The sequence below is a fragment of the Bufo gargarizans genome, chromosome 4 (genome assembly GCF_014858855.1).
Source record: "Bufo gargarizans isolate SCDJY-AF-19 chromosome 4, ASM1485885v1, whole genome shotgun sequence".
Taxonomy (NCBI): domain Eukaryota; kingdom Metazoa; phylum Chordata; class Amphibia; order Anura; family Bufonidae; genus Bufo; species Bufo gargarizans.
The window spans coordinates 458,024,698-458,045,471 of NC_058083.1; the positions used below are offsets into that span (position 1 = coordinate 458,024,698).

Sequence of the window (20,774 nt, forward strand, 5' to 3'; positions counted from 1 at the left end):
ATGTTTCGCTAGGGTTTCCGCCTTATCTAACTCTGCCCGTAGAGCTATTTGGTTAAAGGGGTGGAATGGGGATGCTAGTTCCAAGGCTAAGCTTTGTGCTATTCCTTGTCAAGGTGAATTTTTATTTGGGCCAGTCCTTGACAATTTACTACAAAAAGCCTCAGCCCCCTAGGAGGTCTTTATGTCCCAGATTTAATAGAGGGAGCTTTAAAGGGAAGGAGAGAGCAAGGCAGTTTACAGGAGCTGCTAGGAAGTCTAAGGGGTTTCTTTTTTCCGGGTCTGATGCCTCAAAAAAGCAGTCCCAATGACGCCGGCCCCCAGTTGATGGTCGCCTGTCTCTCTTTTCTCATCAGTGGCAGAAGATCTCCAACAGCCCTTGGATAAATTATATGATATGGGAGGGCTTAAAAAAAAAGTTTCAATGTATTCCAGGAGGGAGATTTGGGATAATAGATTACCGTTCAGATCCCACAAAGCAGTCGACCACCATCTCAGAGGTTGGCTGTGAACAATCTCTTCCCAGACTGCTTTATGGCCACAGTAGACCTGAGGGAAAAAAACCACAATGCAACAGCACTCTGCCAACCAAATAAACTACAATAATGTCATAGTAATATTCTGGTGCTAATGCTATGCTTATTTTGTAAATTTGAGATTCTTGGCAAATACATTTTGTACAAAATTATTTGGGCCCGTCTGTGTGCTGACTAACCCCCCTTTTTCTTTACAGTAGACCTGAGGGATGTGTACTATCATGTCCCTATCCATCCTAGCCACCAGAGGTTTCTGAGGGTAGCAGTCCAGCTAGAAGGGGAAGTTCTGCATCTTCAGTTCCAGGCCTTACCCTTTGGGCCAGTCATAAGGTGGTCACTTCTGATATCTATCTGAGAGTTTGGAAGGCCTACAGATTCGCCAACAGACCTGTGGATGTGCTAGATGTTCCTGACATTCCGCTTGTATTAGATTTTTTTACAAGAGGGATGGAAGAAAAAGCTTAGGCCTAGCATTAAGCGCTTTATTTGAGTTTAAGTTAGCCGAACATCCTTGGGTTAAGAGGTTTGTGACAGCAGTATCCAAGTTGTCCCTTGTCTGTAAAAGTAGGGTTCCTCCCTGGGATTTAAATTTGGTCCTCTCAGCTCTCACTTCTGATCCTTTTGAGCCTATTGATAAGATCTCCCAAAAATGCTCTCCCTTAAAATTGCATTCCATTCTGGCCATTACCTCTGCTAGGAGGGTGAGTGAGATCCCTGCGCTCTCCATTGACCCTCCCTACTTGGTAATCTTGAAGGATCGGTTGGTGATTTCTCCTAATCCTTCTTTTTTGCCTCTTCCCATTTTCACCATTCCCAAGAGATAGTGTTACCTTCCTTCTATGCCTGTCCTAAAATAAAGAAGGATTCGGAATTCCATTGTTTAGATGTTAGGAGGTGTATTATGCAATATCTACAGGTCACTCAGCCTAGGAGGCCCTGCTCACATCTGCTGCTTTCGTTTCAGGGAGCAAAGAAAGGATCTGCGGCTTCTTCTCAGACTATTGCTAGGTGGATTAAGCAGGCTATCTCCTTAGTTACTCTTCTATGGGGGGTTGTTCTGCCCTCAGGATTTGGGGCTCACTCTACTAAATCGGTCTCCACTTCATGGGCAGAGAGCTCTTCAGCTTCCATACAGCAGATTTGTAGAGCGGCCACCTGGAGCTCTCCACATACTTTTTTTAGGCACTATAGACTTCAGATACCTTCTAATGAGGGCCTTACCTTTGGCGGTAACGTGCTTCATGCTGTTGTCCCACCCTAGATAGAGTATCTTGCCTATTCTCCAGGGGGTTATAGTCGAAAGAGAAATATTGGATTACACTTACCCGTAATCGGTTTTCTTTGAGCCTATGACAGCAACCGATTAATTCCCTTCCCCCCCAAAAAAAGACAAATATATAATGTTAAGGTTTAAGATGTTATGTTTCTTAGTTCTTGGAAAAAGACTGGAGGTAGAGGGGATGTCCCTCTTTTAAAAGTCAGTTCTAGTTCTGGTTTCCTGTCCTGAGGATGTAGAGGCAGCCTCTCCAGGGGTGCTGTCATAGGCTCAAAGAAAACCGATTACCGGTAAGTGTAATCCAATATTTTGTTAATAAAGAGCAATTGTTACTGATCAGGGGGTATGAACCCACTGCGCCAACTAACTGTTTTGGTGTAGGGCTAAACCACTAAAACCACCGGTAAAGTCTAAACAGTCACGTATACAGATTATGTGATTTTTGGCAGAACTTGACTGTAGAAAATGTGGCTGGATGGCAGAGACACAGGGAAACCACACCAAAATCGTAGAAGCATTTTGGACAGTCACAATACTGGAACTGCAGATAAAAGTAACACAGAACTGGAGACAGGGCAGACAGACTAGGAGAACTTTAACTGAAATCTGAACTGTGAGATCAGGAGTACACAGGCAGAATAGGAGCACAGACTGGATAAAGCAAGAGAATCCCTGAAACACAAGTCTTCCAAACACCTTTGCTGGTCACAGGAAACCTTGAATCTCAGGCACCCACTGCTGGGAGACGGTGCACTAAATACCCAGGGACCCTTAGCCATTGGCTGGGGAAGGTTTAGTGAAAGCCGCAAGATGAAGGGGACGCCAGATAATCAGGACACAAGATCTCATGGTAAGTGATGAAGAGTCCACACTCAAAAGGGACAGCAAGAGGGTGGCAGACACGAACTGCAGACCTAACACCAACTCAGCAAAATTCCTTTTCAGCCCAAAATTAGTAAAATACAGTGCTAATAAAATTGCCCTCAAAATGTGCATAGCCTTTAAAGAAAAAAGAATCTATCAGAGTTTTTTTGTTTATTTTTTACCAGAAATTTAGCAGTGTTCATGGACTCATTTGAACGAGGATGTGCTGCAAAAACAGACACAATCGCTATATACTGTAGATGTGGTTCTGTTTCTGGAGAGAAAAAAAAGACAGATCCTTTTTTTCCCCTACTTTTTTCAGAATGCTATCATTCAGATTGGTTTTCTCCTTAGGACCTGATATCCACACATGATCATATAGGGATTGCCAAAGGAGTTGCTCTAGAGAACAGGATTTGTAACAATATTTTAATGATATGAAGGGATAGTGCATTGATATTCAAAAGCAGGGTTCTTATAGGACACGAGTCGCGTATCATATTTGCCGACCATGGTATTTTTACAAGCTTTGTATAGACAAGTGGAAAGCACAACGATGGTGACTAAAAAGAGCCCAGCTAGCGTGCTCACTATGGAAAGTATGAGAATGTAGCTGGGTCTGGTCTCGAATTCAGTACATGGAGTGCTTGATGTGGTGTTTATCGGCACACTATGCCCCTTCTTATTAAAAGCCAACACACAAACCTTATATGTTGTATAGGGCACTAAGTTATATAGCGTGTACTGTCTCATTGTCATGTAAATGTTATCAACCGTTTCACTAGCCCCACTTTTGGGCTGGTAAACTAGCTGGTACTTTTCCACTACAGAATTTGGGGAACACCAAAGAATCTGAGCTGAGGTGTCTGTTATCTCAAATACTCCTTGTACATAAGGTGGATCTGGAATGATATTATTGCTCGAAAGACCAGGACACAAACATGGGCTTAGCAGTTGAAGCTCAGAGCAAGGTGTTTGAAGATGTCTGCAATGGTTGTAGTCACACGCAGTCATTTTGGTTTCTACTGTTGTCACAGTCTCTTCTTCTTCATATTCTTCTGGGTAGTCTCTTGGGATGTCCAATTGTTCCCCATTGGAACTTCCACTTTCTGGAAACTTGTGTTCAGTTAATGTTCTGTCGGTGGCATTAATGGACAATGTGATTTCTTTAGATAAGTAATCACTTTCACTTGTTCCTGGGGTGTGTATACCAGATTGTGTTATGGGGAAGGAAGTTGCTGAGTTAATTTCAGAAACCGTGGCTGTAAAATCCGTAGTGTTTTCTAAGAGAAAATACTTTTGTCCTATTGTAGGTGGTGTTATTGGGGAGCTCAATAAATCTTCTGTTGTTCCTGGTAGAAAATCGGATTCCGTTACTGCAGTATTGGAGGTCACCAAGTCCTGAGTTTCAATATTGGGCTCAGTCTGCTTTAACTTGCATTGCTTGTGTAGCTCAAGTAATGAAATGCTTGATACGTCTCCTTTCAGGTAACTGCAGAACGTTTCATTTGGTCTAAATGATAAAAAAAGGAGAAGGTGTAGATGTGATAAAAAATAAAATAGGATAAAGTATAATACATTAATCACTGAAATGTACACCGCCACTAGAGGGAGCATAGAAGCTCACTGCATTCTGTTACACAGTGAACTCAATGACAAGCTGGTAAGCTCCCTCTAGTGGTGGCTGCAGGCAGACAAGATTTAAACTTTAAATCTATGTATATGTCAGGTATTTGGAGCTCTGTATCAGACCTGTACCTTGGCCATACCAAACCTTGGCATTCCTCAGATTTTCTACAGAGGCATAAGGAGGATTTGTTCCTGATGGATTAATATATGCTGTAATCCTGTAGAATATTTGGATAGTCTAAACATATGCAAGATTTTTAGTGACTAATGCTGGATGATACATTTGGTGCATCTTTACACTGTTATACCACCTATTAGTTGGCTTAAGCTACTTTCACACTGCCAGCAGGCGTTCAGGCAGAGAAAAGCCTGCTAGGGCTCTCTGGATCTGACATTGCCAAACTGTACCGGAATATAATGGGTTCTGGCAGAGATGTGGCTGCTACCCGGCAAATATGCTGGAAGTCGGACAGAGAAATAACGCTGCACACAGTGTTTTTTGTCCGGCTGATTCCCAGCAACGCCGGCCGGATGGAACACTCGCCACAGGTGTGAAAGAAGCTTTACTCTGCACCACAATTTTCGCAAACAGGGGGTAGACTATATTATGACTGGCGGATCTTGTGCCAGTCTTAACAGACTACTTCACTGGCATGCAATGTGCCAGAATTATTAAGAGTTGATGACTCTGGCGCATTGTTGGGAGATCCATGTGGCAGAAAGAGCAAGCAAGCTGGGGTAAATTTCTGGTCTAATGTGCACCAGATATTTTTTGTTAAATGAGTTGGTCATCAGAGGTCCCATCCACTCCTCTCACCCTCAACCTGCTCACATTTTTTTTAAAGTGGTAAGGATGGAGGAGGAAGGCAAAAAGTTGCAAATTCTGGTGCAAAGTGATACTTGAGGAAACATTTGCAACTTTTGTATGCCAGAAAACTGTCATACCAAGTTGATAGATTCCCCCAATGTCGCAACCTAAGCCATACCCTTTCCAGATAAGTCGTGCCCACTTATTAAGTGAGGTGCAAAAGTGTCTAAAACAGTTAATGTGAGTCGTGGCATGTGCCCCAGAGTTCTGACTCGGTTGGAGCCAGAATTCTGGTGCATTTTTACTAGTAAATAAATCTGCCCATTGTTTCTACAATAAAATACCCCTGTCGTATTAGTATGTATAGTACTGATGGCATGCAGAGACATATGCCAATGCACAGCCTCCATGCAAATAGGCTCGCTAAACCTTGATATTACGGTATATAATTACCAACTTTCTTGGTTCATTGGTTTTAACTTGATGTAATAACTGCAAGCAAGTTATTTTTGGTATTTTAAGGGGGTGGGTGGATTAGAGAAATCTCCTGCCATGAACTGAACCCTTAGTTGTGATTCAACCCCTAATGCCTCTTTTCTAAGTCTTTCTTTGCAGAGGTCTGAGCATTAGTGACTAAAGTTGCCCAAAGCTCTCAGAGATGCATTTGTTTTTTCATAGAAGTAAGGGAATAAGCCGCTGGCAGGCTCCTCTAGTAGTGGCTTACCTCCAACATGCCCAATCATTAATCCCCTCAAAAGCTGTTGTAGCTGTTGTAGCACCCCCATACACATTAGGTAGTCAACTAATCACACTGAAATTGGCGACTTTGATTAACATATCTACTATGTATGAGTTCCTTAAAGGAAATCTATCAGCAGTTCTGACCATACTAAACTGCTGCCAGCAGTAGGTAGAGGCTGGGAACAGCACTACAAACATACATTTTGTGGAGCCTTTATCATCAGGAGTAGTATGATTATGAAGTTTTATTCTTCTCTTGCAAGTGCCCAGAGTGGTGCTTCACTGTGAAATGCTCTGCATTGAGCTGATTCACAGCCCATCCCCTCTCCTCTGCTCTGAGTGACAAGCTGTAGTAGTTGGATGCTACAGCTGTCACTTGTAGCAGCTCAGTGCAGAGAGCACTTCACAGTTGTTACGGGCAATGATTGTGAAACCACTGTGCCAACCAACTGGTTTTACTTTGGGCAAGACCTAATGGTATTATCTTGGCGGTGCCCTGGTATTTAACCTTTAAACCCTACACAGGGATCTGGAATTCGCTTCAGAATAGCCACCAGACCGCTACCTCTTGGAATAGTCCTTTTGTGGTTGTTGCTGACCCATGGGGATCAAAAACACTGGAGTGTGGAAGGTACAGTTAAAGGGTTTCTACCACTTCAGTTGGACCAAATTAGCTTTCAGACACTAGCGATCTGCTAGTGTCTGATCTCCATAACGATGCAATTCTTAGACCTTTGTGTGGAGCCGTTTCATTAAAAAAAAAAAACTTTTATTCCTATGCAAAAAGCCTCTAGGTGATATGGGGGCGTCTTTTCAGCACCTAGAGGCTCGGTCTACTCACACTGTATGCCCGCCCATCTAGTCTTGAATGCCTGCCTCCATCACAGCCATCGGACGAATTCTCGCGCCTGCGCCGTTCACTTCTGTCATCGGCACAGGCGCAGTGAGTAAATGATACGCTCCTGGTGCCGGATTCCTCACTGTGCCTGCGCCGACTAAGTCACAGTGAGGATGCCGGCATCAGGAGAGCGGCCTTCACTCACTGCGCCTGTGCCGAAGACAGAAGTGAACGGCGCAGGCGTGTGAATTCGTCCGATGGCTGAGATGGAGGCAGGCATTCAAGACGAGATTGGCGGGCTTGACGGACGAGCGGGGCGGCATACAGTGTGAGTAGACCAAGCCTCTAGGTGCTGAAAAGACGTCCCCATAGCACCTAGAGGCTCATTTGCATAGGAATAAAAGTTAGTTTTTTAATGAAACGGCTCCACACAAAGGTCTAAGAATTGCATCGTTATGGAGATCAGACACTAGCAGATCGCTAGTGTCTGAAAGCTAATTTGGTCAAACTGAAGTGGTAGAAACCCTTTAATACCGGTAGTCAGGAAACAGACATGCAGCAGGCTCGCAGAGTTCGTGCAAATCCGTGAAACAATCCAAAGATCAGGGCAGGCTGTATAGGATCAGTACGGTGAGCAGGCACAGGTCTGGACTCAAGAGTGACCTACTGTAGCAAGATCAAGCTCTGTAGACCAACAGAAATCATTACACAGGCAAAGAAGTGAGGTCAGCAGCACAGCTATATAGGAACAGCTGATTAACAACTGGACACAGCCATGCAACAGCTCACAGAGCACAAAATGATTAACCCTACCATGCAGTTACAATGAATGCAAGCCTTAACTCATAGGAAGCTGGCACCTGTGCGCACAGGACAGTTGTAGCCATGAACCACCATTGTAACAACAGTGAAGCCCTGCCTTGGTAACTTGCAGGAGCAGAATCTAGCAGAACAAAAGTTCATATTCCTACTACTCCTGATCATAAAAGCTCCCCAAAAGGTATGTTTGTCATGCTCTCCCCAACCTCTACCTAGTGCTGGCTGCAGTTTTGCATGGTCAAAACTTCTGACAGACTTCCTTTCAATCACTGCCTCTTCCAGAGTCCTGGTCCAAGACATCAGTTCTTAGGGATTGATCTTGATGCCTTTCATATGACAAAGTGTTAACAGAGCGCATCTTATTAAGCATTATTTTACATGTCCTGAAGAGATAAGACAGCTCATCTGTAACGTTTCCTTCTAGTTAAACGTCTATCTACTGTATGATAATTAGCATCAGCGGTTTTGAAGAATAGCGCCTGGCTTTGTTACTGTGAATATACATCAAAAGACTGAAACCGAGCATAACAAGACTGATATCTTAATGAGAAAAGTTTCCATAGAATAGTGTGTCAATTGGAACAATCATTTTTGCTCTATGATAAATCTTTTGGCAATGTTATGTATAGCATTTCTTTCTACTGTCGGACCACATTTCTAAAGCTTCTTCGGCAGCAAGTGCTATATTTGGAAAAATTTAGAGATCGGTGGGCCAGCTTATGGTAGAAGCACCGCTTATGCTGGGTCCCTGTCAAACACAAAGCACAAGATAAAAAATGTGCTCTCCTAAGGACACAGGCATTGGAAAGAATATGTCACGGATGTTCCCGCGACAGGTGGCAGGAGATCGTTGAGACTGGCAACACGTGGTTTGATCGGACATGTTTTCTGTTTGGATCAAATGACGTCTGTGTTGTTTCTGGTGTTTGGCACAACTTCTTTCCCCAGGTGTGGCTATAAGGGTCATTTAACCTTCTCTATTTATTGTTTCTCCCACTATGCTATGCGGTTTATAGCTTCAGTTTGTGTTGTGGATAGCTGGTGTGTGGATCTCAGACAAATTCCTGGTGCTGCCATAGCCACTTGAAGTTAAGGGGGTTGTCCAAGTTATATTTATTGATGACCTATCCTCGGGACAGGTCATCAACATCAGATCGGCTGGGGTCCGACACCTGGCACCCCCGCCGATCAACTGTTTGAAGAGAAGGCGCCCGCCATGCCAGTGCTGCCTCCGTTTAACTGTTTACCTTCAAGCCGTTGCATCTGCAGCGGTGAGCAGGTGTCATTACACCCAAGCCGTCCCATTCATTTCAATAGTACGGATCGCTCCTATACAAATAGGAGCGATCCGTAACCAGAATAGGTCATCAATAAATATAACTTGGACAACCCCTTTAAGTGTTTTCTTTCCCTTTTGTATTTTGTTTGGATTATTTTGTGTGTTGCATTTCCCTGTCATTTGTATTAAGGCCTGAGGAAGACTCCTGTTCGTCCTTCCTTTTGGAGGAACAGGTTGTCTCAGTCCTGACATTAGTACCAGGGTCCTATAGGGTGAGTTAGGACATTAGGTATTCCTGTGTATGAACTTACCTACCTCTTGGGTCTGTTCATACTGGTAGTTAGTCAGGACTTTGATTACGGTTTTACTAGGAGGTGTCCTTCTCCTTTCCCTAGTTTTCAGGTCTTATTCCCTCACCCCTTTCCCTCCTATTTTCGGTGTGGTGTTTCCCTCCCACACCCGAACGTGACAGAATAGGAATTTGAGTGGGTGCTGTAAGTGGCCTTGGCTATTGGAAACAAGCACTAAACAGGGATCTGTTTGCAATTTATAAGCTATGCATCATTTAAAACTACTGTTTTGCCTGCAAAAATGGAGCAGAAACAGGCAAGCATTAAAGTTTACTGTTGTGGGATCCATTATCAGTTTGATAACAGTATAGATATAATGAGTATTTATTAGCTGTCAGGAGTTCAGAGATAAGGGCTAGACATGGAGCCGTCTCTGTTCTCTGATGGATTATTGTAAGGCCACATGCACATGATGGTATTTTGGGTCAGCGTCTAATCCACTTTTTTTGCAGATCACACACAGACCCATTTATTTCTATAAGACTGCAAACAATATCTCATCCATGTGCTGTCTGCATCTGTATGGCCAAAAATATGTTGAAAATAGTAAAGAACTGAAACTAAGTTTTACAGTAGTGGCTGTGAGACGCTGCTGCTCTTCTAACTGTAAGATGGGGAAACAGCTATCATTGTTGAACACTGTTTATGTGGATTGAATTAAATGTTCTAGACTGACGTTATGCTGTTTATCCACAAGATGTCGCCGTTTCACAAGCACAGCTACTGACTGGATATATATATATATTTCCATATTCATGGGAGGTGGAGTTACCAGGCTGAAGGAGAGAGAGGAAGTTGCCATTTTGAGAGGACACAGACACAGAGCGGAGTGAATCCAGTCACATCCAAGCGTGAGCTCAACATTGTGCAACCACAGCTACAGTCAAGTTAAGCTGATCGCTGTTCAGGACCCTGAAGGGATATATGTAACTCCATTTTGTCTGCTTTACCAATGTGTATTGTAAAATCATCTAGTCCATGCACAGTTTTAAGTTCCCCTCTGTGGAATTTGAGAGACTTTTTCTGTCTGTGGACAGTTTCTAGAGACCCTTAAATTTCTTAGTAAAAAAAACTGTCACACCTTATAAGGTCATCCCAGCTTAATGCATACTAAGTATGTGTCACGGCTGAGGATGGGGGAAACCCTCAGCCGTGCTATGATGGAAGATGGTCGCTGCTTGACCAGGACGACAGGATTAGGGAGCAGGTCACCTCCTATCGCGTCCCTAACCTGACCCTAACTCCTAGCTGCATGGGACGACCTTTAAGGTAGGAGGACCCATGCTCAGGAACCTCAGAGTCCTAACTCACCCTCCGACCGGTCCCTGGACTAGGAGTCAGGGTAAGACAACCTGTTCCTTCTGGATACGGAGGAACAGGAGTCTCACTGGCCAAGCTGCAAGGAAGGGAGAACAAATACAACCTATGGCAATGGCAGGTACTTGCCACAAACATAACTCTCACCTGCCAGACACAAAGCCTGGAAACCATGTGGAAGTACAGCCCACAGACAACAGGACTCAGCACACAACACACCACACACGGGAACCCAGGACCATAGGTGCAATAAACAAGCATAAAACCAAACACATCTTCTAGACACCAAACAACATTATATATTTGCTATGACCAGAAGGATGGCCCACACTGGCAGTTGGTAAGTAACCAGGAGGATGTCTCCAGCCAGCATGGCTGAAGCACCCTCTCTGGCTACTGCCTACAACTGAGGCTATAGGGCCAAGAGGCCACACCCAACAATCAGACACACCCCGTGACTCACACACACAGAAAAGGGAGTTAACCCTTCCAAAACCACAGAAGGGAAAACACAACTTAAAGGGGAAGTGTCCAAACAACAAACACACTGTGGCTGTTGCCGCAGGCAACGACATGGGTGGCAACCGTGTCCTGGGAGTCAGCCCGAAAGCCGGGACACTGCCACCACATGTACACTATACAACCAAACGTTGCCACGGACAGCCACAGTGAAGGGAAGATGTCAGTGCACACCACACATAACACAGAGTGCACACAGACATACCAAAGTGCATACAAATGCGCACACAACTCCAAGGGAACTGCACACAACTGTTGTCCGCGGCAACCGCACCTGAGGCAAACAGCAAAAAGCCTCCAGCTGCGGTTGACACAACAACCCGAAAACCGCGGGCAACTGTATGCGGCTCCCAAGGAGTCACGGCCATAAACATGGTCGTGACAGTATGTATGTGTCTACACATGATTGGTTGATGATGTTACTATGTAAATTATATTCTCTGCAAGGCTGAACTATGAGGAAGTGAATTTGAACAAGACACGTGTTTGGTGTTAAATCTGATTCATTCTCCTGGTGCCAGAAAATACTTAATTCAAGATGACCACCGAAACTCTGGTATCAGGGATGCCATAAGCAAAAGGTCCAAATTGCCTTACAGACCAGGATTCTGCCCAGGGGACAGAGGACTTCTGCCAGGAGTGCTGATGAGAGCTGAAGAACAAACTACCTGCTCTGCGGTACCGCATGTTTGTTGAATAGACTGCTTGTTCGGTTCAAAGTCATCAGCGGAGACAGAGCAGACCCAGGTCGGTAAGATCGTGCACGCACCTCATTGCAATATCGGCGCCTAGAGACTAGACCAGGCTTGTAGTTATCTAGTTAGGGCCTCTGTTTCCTGTGTCAGGCCAAAAAGTGTTTATACGGTTCACAAAAGGACCCCATGATAAAAAGAGACATTGCACAGTTGAGAACTGATAGACGTCTCACCGGCTCAATCCAGCTCAGCGTGTTGCGCAGGAGTAATAAGCAGGCATGTGCCATAGGACCAGTTACGGGAGGGGGAATATAGTAGTTTATTAATTGATCGTGTCATTTCTAGGGCAATAACAGGTACGGTGTGGCTGTTTTTTGTGCCCGCCTGTAGGCAAACTAGTGCAATTCTTTCTGGCATCCATTGCAGGGCGCCGTGCTGTGCAGCACAAGGGTTTGGGCCTGTGGGCTGAGTGTATGTAATTCATATTATGTTTCCAGAGGTTGGGGTTTGTGTTCAGTGTCATATTGCAGTAAAAAGCCTGTTTTGCAAAAGCTGGTGTCATAGTTGCTTTTCTCTTTCATGACTTCGCTGTATCCTGGGGAGACCACCCCGGTACACAGCTTACATAACCTCTCCCGGTGGTCTGTACCTGCCTGCTGTTGCCTTCTTCCGTGTGAGTCTGTGTGAATGAGGCATTACTGTGCCGTCAGTATTACAGGCAGGTCTAATTTCTTGCCGTGTACATAAGTGTGCAGTGCACCAATATTCATAGTTAATCTTTTCTGTTAGCTGTATAATTACTGTGCATCAGTATTACAGGCCACTTACTTTTAGCCAGATTGGTCTGGGTATACCTGATTTATAGCGATTCATGACGAATAAAATTTCTTGTCGAACTTCGGCGAAGCTGCCAAATCGAATTTTTTGCTCATCTCTAGATTTCACATTACCTTATCAAGGAGAGATTTCTTTGGTCTGAAAGCAGCCATTGCAGTTTACAGTCGCACGTTAATGGATTGCCACGAAGGTCAATAGTTAAAGACTCTGAAGTGATATTCCAAGGAGAGAGATCTTTGAGGTTGCAGCTGCAAAAGTAAAAGAAAAATGAATATTATTTCTTTACCATGATTTTATTACATATAGGAAGTTATTTCAGCATCACACAATTAGCATAAAGAGTCCAGTGTAGTGAATGAAAGCTAAAATATAAAGCTGTTTCATCTTCAGTTAATGCATAGGCCCTAATCAGGAATACCACTCGGTCGATTACCTCAGTACACGTGTATGCTTTAAAGGGAATGTGTCATCAAAAATGACCTATTGTTTAAATCACTTTTTTTATGTGAAACATATTTTTTTAAATAATTTTTGGTGATTTTTTTTTTTTCTATGTCACTATCTAGATTTAAAAGAATGTATATAATCCTGCAATTTTCACACTAGCCAATAGACCTAATATAAGGTCATGTTTTTCTGTACTGTACAGGTACATTCTAAGTGGCCTTTATCATTTATCATCACAGGTAGAATTACAAAGACAAGTAACACGTCTATATAGAGAACATAGGATCCACCATTTACAATAGATGATATCACAGCTTATATCGCAGGTCACAGAGCATGCCTAGAAAACTCGGCCATATATGTCAGTGGGGTCCCTCCTGTCTATTGGGGTCAGCTCCTGTCCACTGGCCCAAGACAGGAAGACTTAGGCCCCATGTACACGACCATATCCATTTTGGGGTCTGTAAATCAAACTGCAAACTTAAAATGCAGACCATGGACCCATTAAAATCAATGGGTCCACAAAATGCTACACGGCCCGCATTCATATTTTGTGGACCCATTCATGCGGTCTGCATGTTCTATCTTTTTGCAGAACGGACATATGGATGCAGAGCACATGGATGATCCGTGTGCTTTCTGCATGTGTACTGTATGTCTGTTCCACAAAATGCTGACCATGGACCAGTTGAAAACAATGCGTCCACAAATAAAAAGCGGACTGCACACAGACCACATCCATATTTCGTTTGTCACCTGCAAAATCAATTTCAAAATAAGCATAGGTGCCCCAAAACATAACCATATCTTTCTTGTGAACATCCAGTGTTCTTATCCTAAGAAAAGCTTCTTTGGGGTTTTCGGTGCATGGAGGGCAGGGCCACTCCGTTCGGTGCACCTGGCTTCCCCTGTGGCATCGCTACCAGCTCTGAAATCTCATGGACTGGCAATCATATAAGAAGGGGGGGGGGGGGGTGCTGGGCGGCGTTATGTCGGAGTGATGGCGCACTAAACAGAGCAGCCCTGCCCACAGTGCACCAAAAACCTTATTTGTATAAAAATAATAATTTGTCAGTATTAGAGGACTGGTAAATTGTGGACAGGTGTAGTACTGTTTTGGGAAATAAGCAGCTATGTTTTTCTGTACATTCCCCTTCAATAAGTTATTTAAAGGGGATTATCCCACAAAGATAATCACCAATCCAAAGGTCCTAGTGGTTGGACCACCCATGATCCAAAGAATGATTCCCCTCTCTGAATAGAGCTACAGTGTGCATGTTCGTTCACCGCACACAGGATTGTCTAAAACAGTCAACCCCTTGTCATTACAAATAATGCAGTACTGAACTGTAAAATGTCCAAGAAGGGCTATAAATCTACTATTTAATTTTTAATTTCTGGTGATTTTTTTTTTTAGGTAACGGACTGTATAATAATTCATTGTAATTCAGTTTTCACATTGGCCTCAAGAGCAAACTCAATGGTTTTATTCTTACAACGGCTTTCCTCTATAGACTGGGACAGAATAATAAAAAACAAGACCAAAAGGTGGCCAATTGGTAAAAAGTGGAAAACAGTGTCCACCCAATGAAACCAAAAGGACACCCGGAAATGTGACTCGATACTAGCTCCCGAGTGAAACAAGCGAGAAAACAAGGAAACGGAGCTCATAGTACCGTGTATAAAAATATATCATTTTATTATGACATGATTAAAATGTAAAGCAATGAATAATATACCGTTAAAAAGTGAAAAGAAGCAGAAAAAGAAGAAAGAGAAAAAAGAACGCCACCCTGAGATAGCACACGTGTCAAATGTAAAACATGATGATTAATGAAATAGGTTATATATGGTACAGTGACTAGCCATTGACCAAAAATACAACATAGGTATCGGTTGAGTCAGCAATCAAAAAGATTCCTACACGGCAAAATGGACAGGGTTTGCATGCAAGTGCAGCATGAACCAGGTAGAAGCAAACCCCAATAGTAACCAGGTATCAAATAGCCTGAATCTAAGGCCTCATGCACACGACAGTTGTTTTCCTCGGCCTCCGTTCCGTTTTTTTTGCGGATAGGATGGGGACCCATTCATTTCAATGGGTCAGCAAAAAAATGCTGATAGTTCATCCGTTTGTGTTCCGCGTCCGTTGTCCGTATTTCCCTTCAACAAAAAAAATAGTGCATGTCCTACTTTTTTCACATTTGCGGACAAGCATAGGCATTTAATACAAGGGATCTGTGGAAAAAAACGGATCCTCCAACAAAAAAACGGATGCCGCATCCGTTTTTTTTAGCGGACGCAAAAAACAACTGTCGTGTGCATGAGGCCTAATGCCATATAGGTAAAAAAGAGGCAGAGACTCACCAGAAAAGACTGTGTGCTATATCACCCAGGATGGCGTTACCCCAACGTTGGGGTAACACCATCCTGGGTGATCTAGCACACAGTCTTTTCTGGTGAGTCTCTGCCTCTTTTTTACCTATACGGCATTAGATTCAGGCTATTTGATACCTGGTACTATTGGGGATTGCTTCTACCTGGTTTATGCTGCACTTGCATGCAAACAAACCCTGTCCATTTTGCCGTGTAGGTATCTTTTTGATTGCTGACTCAACCGATACGTATGTTGTATTTTTGGTCAATGGCTGGTCACTGTACCAGATATAACCAATTTCGTTGATCATGTGTCACGGCTGGCGGTGGGGGAAACCCCCAGCCGTGCGGTGCCAGGAGATGGTAGGGTTACCCCTTGGCCGGGACCACAGAGTTAGGGAGCAGGTCACCTCCTATTGCGTCCCTAATGCTGACCCTGTCTATCTGTATGAGCCGACCTTGGTGGTAGGAGGACTCATACGCCGGAACCTTAAAGTCCCTACGAGCCCTCAAGTCGGCCCTGTACTAGGGGACAGAGTGAGGCACGGGGGAGCAGGAGTCTCAACGGCCAAGCAACACAGGGGAATACAATAACAGACTTATGGCAGTGACAGGCAAATGGGACCAACACATCACTCACCTGCCACAGACAACAAACCCTGGATCCCATGTGCAGGTGCTGCAGTTCAGACACCAACGAACACAGCACACACCAGACATCCCACAGGAACCCAGGACCACAAGCTGCACTAACATAAAACCCCACACACACCTAAATAGCACCGTGAAACATAGAAATTCCCAACAGAGGTTTTATAGGCCAAGTGGCCCCACCCAACGGTCAGAACACACCCAGTGACATCACACACACACTGGGAAGGGAGTTAACCCTTCCAGCACCACAAAAGGGAAACTCACATAAAGGGGAAAGCACACAACCTCACTCACCTGTCTCCGACGGCAACGGCATGCGTGGCAACCGTGTCCTCCAGAACAGCCAACAGGCCGAGACACTTCCACAGCATGCAAACATCACCAGACGTTGCCGCGGACAACCGCAGGTGAAGGGAGGAGTCCAGGTGCATACTAAACATCACCTCGTGCACAACAAACAAACAAGGAAGTGCACAATATCACACGTTGCCAAGGGCAACCGCACACATGCCTATTGTCCGCGGCAACCGCACCTGAGGCAAACAACTAAGTGCCCCCAGCTGCGGTTGACAACACCAAGCCGCGGACAACCGCATGCGGCTCCCAAGGAGTCACGACCATGACCAAGGGTCGTGACATCATGTAAGATAAGATGCCTTTATTGTCACTGTACAATACAATGTAGTACAATGTACAATACAATGAAATGTTGTTTGGAGCAATCCTAGATGCTGTTTTACATTTGACACGTGTGCTATCTCAGGGTGGCGTTCTTTTTTCTCTTTCTTCTTTTTTCTGCTTCTTTTCACTTTTTAACAGTATATTATTCATTGCTTTACATTTTAATCATGTCATAATAAAATGATATATTTTTATACACGGTACTATGAGCTCCGTTTCCTTGTTTTCTTGCTTGGGACAGAATAAGCAGATGGTAGGGATTTAAATGGTTGTTCCCATTGCCGCAATCATGGCTGATATCTGGATAACCTTAGTGAGCACTTAGAGCAAGAAAGAGAAGCGCATAATGTGGAGGACTTCAGTAGGTGGTCAACTGCTCACCTTATAGAGTTGCACTATAAGTGTTGCACACCTTTATTCCAAGTCTGGACAACAGCCTATGTCCGTACAAAGAATGTGCAGAGAAAACAGGGTGCAGCTCTGCTGGAACCCACCAGGATGGTAAAGGATTGGAAGTCTTTATTGTTGCAAGAGGAACAAGGCTTTTATTTTTTCTCCTGGTGAAGGAGACAGTTTGTACCTGAAACGCGTTGTTCCTCTTGCAACAATAAAAGCTTCCAATCCTTTCCAATCCTTGTGGGCTCCAGCAGAGCTGCACCCTGTTTTCTCTGCACATTTGGATTCTTTTAACTTTAGTGAGCACCAGCCAGGCTTGGGCAGAGTTTAAAAAATGGCTGAGTGGGCTGTGCCCCGATATTTCCGTGCCTCCCATAGCCGTGGACTGCTTCTATAACTCTTGGGTTAACAGGACCAGTATAACTCACTGTTCTACACTGTTTGCTTATTCACAGCTATCAGAACCAATGGAGCGCAGTCAGCTGGGATATTCCATCATGGCAGTAAACCCCGGCTGACGTTCACTAAGGTTTCTCCAGTCTCAGATGTGAATAACTGAGATGGCTGAGATGGAAATAACTCTTTAATGACAGGTCTGTCGTATGGATACGTTTCTGTATGCATCCTCCTTGTCACTTCACGGAGAACTGTACTCCATCACCTCCTGGACTTTGCATGGCATTATTTCTTTGCCCATTAAAGGGAACCAGTGAAATGTTGTGCATTGTGCGGGCAGTATGTTGTAGAGCAGGAGGAGCTGAGAAGATCGATGTCGGAAAAGATTCAGTGTAACTAGTAACCTATTCATTCCCAACTCTGCTCATTCTGGGCTTAGGAGCCAGTTGGGTGGTCCTGATTCTGATCAGTAATTAACTAGGCATACAGATATACAGTGGCATAGCTATAGGGGGTCGCAGTTGCGATCAGGCCCCTAAGCCAGGGGGACCCATAGGGCCCCCTTGACAGTGGCACTGTATTTTTCACTTTATAGGATGCAAAGCAGTTAATAGTGAGCGCTTCCATTATGAAAGCGCACACTAGTCTGCAGGAGATGGGGGGAGTGAAGTGCTGCTGGTCACCTCTGGTCCTCCCTGGTCTCCTGCAGGCCACGCTGCACTGTCCTGACTCTGTATAGCATCAGGAAATACTGTAGGCATGCACTATGGCCTGACGCTGCAGAAGAAGACTGGGAGCTGAGAATGCAGGGAGACAGCTAGACCTGTAAATGAGCGGCAGAGCAGGAGAGGTTAGTTAATTTGTTTATTTTAAGGTCTGACCTAAGGTCTGATACTGGTGGGGTCTGACATGGAGGTCTAATGGGGGTCTGATATGGGATAATCTGACATGGAGGCCTGATCTGAGGTCTGATACTTTGGGGGTCTTACATGAAGGTCTAATGGGGTTCTGATCTAAGGTCTGATACAGAGGAGGGGGGGGGGGAATCTGACATGGAGTCCCGATCTATCTGATGTGGAAGTCTGAAGGGGGTCTGATCTGAGGTCTGATATGGAGATCTCACATGGAGCTCTCAAGGGAGTCTGCTCTGAGGTCTAATATTGGGGGTGGGGGGGGGGGTCTAATAGGGGTCTGATCTGTGATCTGAAACTAGGGTCTGATCTGAGTTCTGATTTGGGGGTATGACATGGAGGTCTAACATGAAGGTCTGATGGGGGTCTGATCTGAGGTTTGATATGGGGGTCTGATCTGAGGATCTGATATTAGGGGTCTGAGGATCTGATATGGGGGTATGATTGAGGATCTGGTATGGAGATCTGATCTGAGGTGTGATATGGGGATCTGATCTAAGGTCTGATATGCGGGTCTGATCTGAAAGGTAAAGGGGTATTTTTTGTACTGACGCACAATATAAGGGAGTATTGTTGTACTGGCACACATAGTAAGGGCATAGGCACAATGGGATGTTATTACTATTGGGAGAACTGTTAACACTATGCACTCTGGGAGATAATTATTTCTATTGGTGGGACTTTTGGGACCAGTATTACTGTGGGGGGATCCTGGCACAGTATCAGCGTAGCACAATTAATTTTGTGGGATATGTTAGTGCCAGGGACACTATTTGTTGGATGATGTTATTTTGGCAATAATTTTTGAAGGGGGCACTATCTGCGTGGTACGAGTATTTTCAGGGGGGCTCTTTCTACAGTATAGTATTGGGGAGCACAGTGAGCACAGTCTTGGGGGTGGCAGGATGGGGTGTTCAGAAGAAGGGAGGAGGATGGAAAAGTAGGAAACTAAGATGTCTGTTATCAAACTCTGCAGAGACAAGAGATGGATGGAAGGAATCATCATGGTGGTCTGTTTTGAATGGAAAAGACAAGGAAAAAAAACATCTAGCTCAGAGGAGTATGTGGCACTGTAATACATTGCATGTTTTATAGTACTGTATGTAATGTTAGGAGGGAAGGGGTTAGGTTGAGAATTTGGCATGGCGGGGTACTGTTTTCATTTTTCACCTCAGGCAGCAAAAAGGGTAGGTGCTCACCTACCCCTTTCCACAAAACACTGAGGGAAGGGCCCATTAGCCTTTAGCTACACCCCTGGAGAGATGGCTGTCAATCAGTATATAGGACTGCCAAAATGACTCTCATAAAAAGAGTAGAGGTTGAATTGAATAAATTACAAGTTTTGCTGTATCTTTTGCCATAAAACTATATACCTGTATCAATCAGCTCCTCCTGCTCTATAACCTGCTGCCTGTAGATGAAACTGCATTTCATGGTGACAGGTTCCCTCTAAGCGCACACATTGTGCTGCACTGTCTATACAGACTTTGCACTTTTTTTTTTTTACAAACACTTACTTTTGAAAATTAAGATACTTGAGATGTGCTGCATTTTCAAATATTTCTGTTCTGATGTCATGGATTCCCTTTGAATTGGCGCAGTTTAGAAGAGTCAAGTGTGGAAATGATGTGATCAGATCATCTTCTAGAACTTCCATGACAGTCATCTCCTTGATGCGAAGCTCCCTCAGGTTTGGTAGATCTTTGCTCCATAAATGATTCACTAAAATGCAAAGATAAAAATCACCATGCAGGAGATTTATAAAGGCTGGCGCCTTCTGTGCCAGTGATACCCCCAGCGCTGCCTGAGGATGTGTCTAATTTTAGGTGCATACTCAGGCAGTCCGTGCACCTAAATACAAATCTACGGCAGCTCTTGGGATGTATCTGATTGGTGGAGGTCAGATTGCTGGGGCATCCACCGATCACAAAAACAGCGACCCAGTGTCCAATGTCTGAATGGAGCAATGGTCAGGCGTGTGCAGCACCGCTCTATTAGGGCTCATGCACACGACTGTATGTATTTGGGGGTGTGCAAAACATGGATATGCAAAAAAAAAGATGACATCCGTGTTGCATCCGTTTTTTCCCCAGATCCATTGTAACAATGCCCATCCTTGTCCACAAAACGGACAAGAATAGAACATATTCTATTTTTTGAGGAACGAACATACGGACACGGAATGCACACAGAATTATTTCGTGTTTTTTTTTTTTTCAAGCCCCATTAAAATGAATGGTTCTGTATACGGACCTGTAAAAAATGGAACAGAAACGGAGGAAAAATATGTTTGTGTGCATGAGCCCTTATTCTGTTTGGGACTGGTAGAGATCAGAATGCTTGTACTCGGCTATCTCTGGCAGTCCGACAGAGCTGACTGGGGTGGCAGAGCACATGCTGACTGCCGC

At 44.3% G+C, this 20,774-nt stretch overlaps 1 protein-coding gene across 1 annotated transcript in view; it reads right to left on the bottom strand.

The window, feature by feature from the left end:
• Nucleotides 1-3,088: 3,088 nt before the first annotated feature.
• LRRN4 (leucine rich repeat neuronal 4) overlaps nucleotides 3,089-20,774 on the bottom strand; it is a 39,930-nt gene continuing 22,244 nt past the window's right edge. The window contains exons 3-5 of the mRNA XM_044291406.1: nucleotides 19,884-20,088; nucleotides 12,619-12,753; nucleotides 3,089-4,186 (exon numbers count right to left, since the gene is read on the bottom strand). Of these exons, the coding sequence (XP_044147341.1) occupies nucleotides 3,103-4,186; nucleotides 12,619-12,753; nucleotides 19,884-20,088 (1,424 nt within the window). The 3' untranslated portion in view covers nucleotides 3,089-3,102. The remainder of the gene's footprint in view (nucleotides 4,187-12,618; nucleotides 12,754-19,883; nucleotides 20,089-20,774) is intronic.